This window comes from Corvus brachyrhynchos, unplaced genomic scaffold (assembly GCF_000691975.1).
Source record: "Corvus brachyrhynchos isolate BGI_N302 unplaced genomic scaffold, ASM69197v1 scaffold45, whole genome shotgun sequence".
In the NCBI taxonomy this organism is placed as follows: domain Eukaryota; kingdom Metazoa; phylum Chordata; class Aves; order Passeriformes; family Corvidae; genus Corvus; species Corvus brachyrhynchos.
Window position 1 is genome coordinate 1,081,617 of NW_008238361.1, and position 6,747 is coordinate 1,088,363.

General features: G+C 53.4%; 1 protein-coding gene across 5 annotated transcripts in view; it reads right to left on the bottom strand.

Annotated features, from left to right (window-relative positions):
• GALNT13 (polypeptide N-acetylgalactosaminyltransferase 13) overlaps positions 1 to 6,747 on the bottom strand; it is a 69,850-nt gene that overhangs the window by 59,597 nt on the left and 3,506 nt on the right. For 3 of the 5 annotated variants that reach the window (XM_017736057.1, XM_017736058.1, XM_017736056.1), the window contains exons 1-2: positions 1,178 to 1,273; positions 217 to 463 (exon numbers count right to left, since the gene is read on the bottom strand). In XM_017736057.1, the coding sequence (XP_017591546.1) occupies positions 217 to 463; positions 1,178 to 1,189 (259 nt within the window). In that variant the 5' untranslated portion in view covers positions 1,190 to 1,273. Of the gene's footprint in view, positions 1 to 216; positions 464 to 1,177; positions 1,275 to 6,747 lie in introns of those variants that run through there. The other 2 variants (XM_017736060.1, XM_017736059.1) reach the window with 1 other exon arrangement.

A 6,747-nucleotide genomic window follows, 5' to 3' on the forward strand; every position in this document is an offset into this window, starting at 1 on the left:
TGTCGACGTTGGGGCGGGAGCAGCCTGGGACAGTGGGAGGTGTCCCTGCCATGGACGGGATTTAAGCTCCCTCCCAACCCCAAGCACTCCATGGAACACAAACTCAGACAAGCCTAAAGCAGCGCTAAGTGCTGCCCATCCCGGGATTTTCCCTGCTGGGAGAAGGCACTGAGGGGCACCAGGGGAGGTGCTGGAAGGGGCGGGAGCGGCACTCACCCCGCAGCGCCGGCAGCAGCGAGCGCTCCTTGCTGTCGTCGCACTTGTTGCACTCGCTGAAGTAGAGCAGCAGGAACACGTCCAGCAGCACCCAGAGCAGCGACGTGGCCAGGACCACCCTGCAGTAGCCAAACCTCCTCATGGCTCCTTGCTGGGAGCTGCTGCGGAGCCCCGGGAGCGGCGCGAGCGGAGCGGGATCACGGCGCCACGGCACAGACCCAGCAGGGAGGCGGAGAGCGGCATCCCACTGCGGGCACAGGGAAAGCAGCGCCCGCTTTGCGGGGATTCCTGGATTTCACGGGTCTGCAGCCACTTACTGGACATTACTGGGCACTGAAAGTTTCGTTTTCCTCAAAGAATGGTTTTTGTCTTTCCTCAGTATTGGGTTTTTATCTTGCCATCTCGTGGCCACCAAAGATTCCTGGGGAAAGGGCAGTGCGGTCACACATCCATGGATTTGGGCTCCTGCCTGGATTAGGGAGTTTGGAAAACAAAGCTAAAGGTGAGGCCTCCATGTCCAGTTCTCCAAGGGCTGGAGCCGGGCTGGGAGAGCTGGGAATGTTCCCCCGGAGAGGAGAAGGATCTGGGGAGAGCTCAGAGCCCCTTGCAGGGCCTGAAGGGGCTCCAGGAGAGCTGCAGAGGGACTGGGGACAAGGCCTGGAGGGACAGGACACAGGGAATGGCTTCCCAGTGCCAGAGGGCAGGGCTGGATGGGATATTGGGAATGCATGGCTGGGAGGATGGGGAGGGGCTGGGCTGGAATTCCCAGAGAAGCTGTGGCTGTCCCTGGATCCCTGGCAGTGTCCCAGGCCAGGCTGGAGCAGCCTGGGATAGCGGGAGGTGTCCCTGCCCATGGAATGGGATTTAAGGTCTTTTCCCACCCAAACCATCCCAGGATCCCATGATCTCCCCGTGGCTGGGATTTGCAATTAGAGGTCTGTAATTACCGACTCCCACTCACCATCACCTGCATTCCGTGCCCAGACTCCGTGTCCTGCTCCAGCCATGCTCCCAAAGCATTCCCTCAGCACTGAACCTCTGGATGATTTTCCAAGTGCCTGGAAAACAAAAAGAGAAGAAAACCCCAATGACTTTTCCGTATTTCCTGAATTATAACAAAATTTTTTATAATTAAAAATCTCTCCTCAGTTTTGTCCTCATTTTAACTTCCTTATCTTAACCCCTCCAGTCTTCATTCCAGGAGTATCCCAAGTGGGATCTTTCCATTTTCCATCCCATTTTAATTCAAGTTCATCAGGGACGGAAGAGCAGGACTGATTTAAATAAATTAAATGAATGATTTATTTCATCATTCCTGCAGCATTTCTGTACCGACTCCTCATTAACAACAATTCCCATCTGTCCTAAATATCAGCCAATGGCTCTTCCTGCTCAGGGATTCCCAGGCAGCGGATTTAAAATTCCAGGAATTGCTGTTCCAGGATAACACAATCCATTTCCACACCAGTCACAGGGAACAGCTCTATTACAGGAAGAAAATCAGGAAGAAAAACCAAATTTTCCAGCAAATCTGTGGATGCTCCATCCCTGGAAGTGTCCAAGGTTGGACGGGGCTTGGAGCAACCTGGGATAGGGGGAGGACTCCCTGCCCATGGAATGGGATGAGCTTTAAGGTCCCTTCCAACCCAAAGCATGCCAGGATTCCATGATTCCATAAAATCCCCTCCTCCAAACCCCCAAAAGGAAGCAGCTGCCCAAAAAATAGGATTTATTTGAACTAAACAGAGCCTGACAGGGTTTGCAGGAAGAGGAGGAAGGGACAAATCCTGAGCTTCTGAGCTCCCACTTCTGGAATAAACCCAATTTAACCCATTATCCTGCAGCAAAGCACAGGGGAACTCCTGCCCCAAACCCTGCAGCTGGGCAGGGCTGGAAGCAGGAAAAGCAGGATTTGGGGATAGGAAATGGGGCAAAATGAGGAATCTGCCAGCCTTTCCTAGAACTGACCCCACAGGATGCTGTGCTGGGGCGTTACGGAGGCCGCAAATCCCAGTGAATGGGAATTCAAGGTTCCAAACCTTGACTGACCTTTGCCATGGATTAAAGATCCCAAGTTTCTGCAGATATAAAACAACTGTCCAGGATTCTTTCTTGTGACCCCACAGAGCCCCTGGTTATCCCCACAGCCACACCTGACCACTGTTTCATTTTCCCCGGGGCTCAAAGCCACAGAATCCATCAGTTCATTCCCTTTCCCAGCTTCCCTGCAAGGTAAAATAAACATGGATACAGCAGAACCCCCCCTCTTGAGCTGCATTTTCCCACCACTGCTGGCAATTTCATTTTTTAGTGGAACTTGGGGTCATTTCTGACTCTTCTGGGGGCTGGAGAGGTGGAAATTGCAGCAGCACATGGAGGGGGTAGGAAATGAAAGGGGGTTCAGAAAAAAACTCAGCATTTTAGGGAATCACAGAATCCCAGACTGGTTTGGGTTGGAAGGGACATTCAGGATTATCCAGTTCCACCCCCAGGGACACCTTCCACTATCCCAGGCTGCTTCAGCCTGGCCCGCGCCGGGGCACCCGGGCCCCGCCACAGCGGCTCTGGCAATTCCAGCCAGGAATTCCCAATTCCCAATCTCCCATCCAGCCCTGCCCTCTGGCACTGGGAAGCCATTCCCTGTGTCCTGTCCCTCCAGGCCTTGTCCTCAGTCCCTCTCCAGCTCTCCTGGAGCCCCTTCAGGCCCTGCAAGGGGCTCGGAGCTCTCCCTGTGTCCTTCCCTTCTCCAGGGGAACATTCCCAGCTCTCCCAGCCTTTCTGGCCTCATTCCAAGAGGTCAAAGCCCTTCCATTCCCAAACGGGCACTTCCTGTAAATCCGGATCAGCAGAGCCCTGAGCAGCTCCTTAATCCTCTGTCACTCCTCAGGCTCATCACAAATGAAGTGTCCCAATCCTCAGCAGGACAGGAATAACCTGTGATGGAAATTCCCAAAGAAAATCCCAGAGAAAATCGGAGGAATTGTCCAGTTTACCGCCCGGCTCTTCGACTGACTCAGCAAAGGAGCACAGCTGGAATTCCAGATCCAGCTGCATCCTGGGAATGTGATGAAATCTTCCTAATTAATACCAGAACCACTCTGACCTCAGTGTGGCCTCACAAACCTGTGGAACTCCAGCCTTTCTTGGCCACCTGCATTCCCAGGAATACCAAACCGAATGCCCACATCCAGGTGCTTGGGTAAGGAAGGGCACAAAACCCAAATCATTGCCAGCATTGCTCCCAAGCCAAATAATCCCGTTTTTATGGGGTGAAACCTAAACCGGGGCTGAACAACATTTCACGAGTCAAAACTGCTTTTAGTGCCACCCTAAACCCACCCTACGACCCTACCGAGGGTTTCCATGAGCTGGGCCTGGCAAAGCTCAGCTTAACCCGAGCTGTGTGACAGGAACAGGCACAGGCTGGGGCAGGGGTGTTCCCCTCCTCCCCTGCCAGATGTGGCCACAGCTGCAGCAGCCCCAGGCAGCTGCAGCAGCGCCAGCGGTTGCCTGGCAACAGAGGGATGCTCCTCTGGGTACCCAGACCTGCCCAGTGCCCCCAGTTTGGCCATCACGTCCAGTACTGGGCTGCAGCAGCTTTGGGATTGCTCTCAGGGATTTGTTTTCCCTGCTCCAAGGGGTTCCCAGCCCTTCCCGAAGCCTCCCAGGCTGCCCAGTGCAGCCCCAGTTTGTCCATCAGATCCAGTATGGGGAACCGGGGAGCCCAGCCCAGCTTTCCAGCTTTGGGATTGCTCTCAGGGATTTGTTTTCCATGCTCCAAGGGGTTCCCAGCTCCTCCAGGGAGTGCCACGGGATCATCCAGGAATCCATCCAACCCCAGGGGCCTTCCCACAGGAGAAGGACAAGGAACCCTCCTCCTGTCCCCTGGTCACACCACAAGGACTGAGGAAGAGAAATGAAAACATCCCAGAATCCACGCTGGCTCTCCCGCAGGATGAGAGCTCTCACCAGAGCTCAGCCATGGAAATGGGATCAGAAATATTCCCGGGAATCTGTTATCCTTTGTGCTGCTGGTTTGGTTAAACAGGGAATTAAACCTCACCCACAGCCAGGAGGGGTCGGGAAGTTCTCTGGGAAAAACTCCCAAGCTGGAATAAAATCATTCCCAAATATATTTTTCCACTGAAGGAAGGCAGAATCCTCACGCAGAATTCCCAGCTTTCCCCTCTAATAAATCCAAGGATTGTTCCTCACAGCTGTCCTGGGATTCACCACACAAAAATATTTAAGTGGCACAACAAAACATGGCAAGGAAGGTTTGGAACTCCCCCTTTCCAAGGCACAGCTGGATTTTTAAAGAATCAATTTTTTTTAAATGATAATATAAAATACTATATTAAAATAATCAAATTAAATTGAAATTATTCAATTAAAATCTAATTTTAAATTCTATTTGATCTAAGCCACCCCAAATATAAAATCCACCTTCCAAACCCCACAAATCAGCATTTAATTCCACGAGCAGCTCATTAATTCATGGATAAGGAAGAACTTTTAATGCCAGAACTGTCGAACTCCAATCGGGGAAAGCTCTTTCAAATTTAGTAAGGAATAAAAATGGGGGGGGGGGAAGGGGGAAAAAAGGAACCAGGTACCTTTAGTCAGAGCCACGCAGTGTTTTGCGGTTTCAGAATTAAATTTTCTCTGCCTCTCTCGTCTCCTGAAATTCAATAATAGCCCCATTCTTCCCTCGGGAATGCATTCCCATGACTCAGGAATCCAGGTGGAAAAGCCTCATTAATTCCTCTCATCCCAGAACTCGGGAGGAAAACCTGCCCTGGGTTGGGGGGGCTTTGTTCAGGCCACAGCCACACAATTCCGGGATTCTCCCCAATTCCATCCTCCCAGCACCACATTCCCAACAGCTCCGTGTGTCCAGAGCCACTCAGCTGGAAACGATGGGAAATTTGGGAATTTACCTGGATTTCCCTCTCCTTTAAAGGCCTGGTGCTGTGCTGGCACAGAGCATCAAAAACCTGAAGTCAATTAAAATAGAGATAAACAAAAATCCCTGAATCTTAATGGAATATCACAGAATCCTGGAACGGTTCGGCTGGGACATCAATCCATGGGCAGGGACACCTCCCACCATCCCAGGCTGCTCCGAGCCCCACCCAGCCCGGCCTTGGACACTTCCAGGGATCCAGGGGCAGCCTGGGAACAACCCGATGTTGGGAATCAGCACCCAAGCATGAGAGGACAGCCCCGTTTCAAAACCTCCCTCCTGTTCCTGTTCCCTTCTCCAGGTTTTTCCCTCAAACACAGCCCACCTACAAAAGCAAATTGAGGGATTTTGCTCACCGACCTCCCAAATTCCTCCTTCCCAGGCAGCCCTGGCATCTCCCATTCCCACATCTCCTCCTCTCCCAGGTGAGGCAGGGATTTCCCCCCTCGGCAGGTGCAGAGCCTCATCAAGGCCGATCAGCAGCCACAGCTGCCTCTGGATATTCCCATTCCAGAGCTGGGAGCTCTCCCACGTTCCCGGGGAATTAAAAGCACTTGAGCAGCACTGACAGCTTGGCAGATCCCACCCAGGAGGAGTTTTCCAGCTCCTCCAACACAAGGAAATGTTGGAGAAAGCCAGAGTGACCCAAGGAGCAGGGAAATCAGGGAATAGTCACATTCCCAAGGCTGTCGGAGCGCCGGGAACGTCAGAGCCAGGGTGGGAGCGTTGGGGTGTCTGAGCAGGGTCAGGGGTTGGGTCAGTGATGCTGGGGGTCCCTTCCAGCTCTGGTATTCCAGGATTCTGGGATCTGGGGAATTCATGGAGCAGAGGATGTGCCGAGGGAGCAGGGATGTCCCCACGGAGCAGAGGGTGTCCCCCACGGAGCAGAGGGTGTCCCCATGGAGCTGTGCCCAAGGGGGTTGGACACCTCCCACCCCACAGAGGTGTGGGGCCATTATCAACAGGACACCAACACTGCACAAATCACTGAACATCCCCATTGCACCAGGCATAGAAACATGGAATTCTGAAGTTGGAAAAGACCTTTAAGGGCAACTCCAGCTCTCAACCAGCACCATCCCTGTGTTAGCACTGAACCCTGACCCCGAGTGCCACATCCACAGCTTCGGGAACACTCCCAGGGATGGGCACTCCACACTGCCCTGGGCAGGACAATCTTTCCATGAAGGAATCTCCCCAATATCCCCCCTGCCCCTCCCCTGGCCCAGCCTGAGGCCGTTCCCTCTCCTCCTGTCCCTGTTCCCTGCCAGCAGAGCCCGACCCCCCCGGCTGCCCCCTCCTGTCAGGGACTTGTGCAGAGCCACAAGGTCCCCCCTGAGCCTCCTTTGCTCCAGGCTGAGCCCCTTTCCCAGCTCCCTCAGGAATTCTCCAGCCCCTTCCCAGCTCCCTCAGTTTCTCCTCATCCCACCCGTGCTCCATGGACAAGCAGAATTCCCTCACTTCTTCGGGAAAGAAACCGAATTTCTGAGCACCAAAAGCCACTGGGACAACCAATAATTGTCACGTCCCACTCGCCCCAGCTCCAGACCCATCCTCACAAAAGG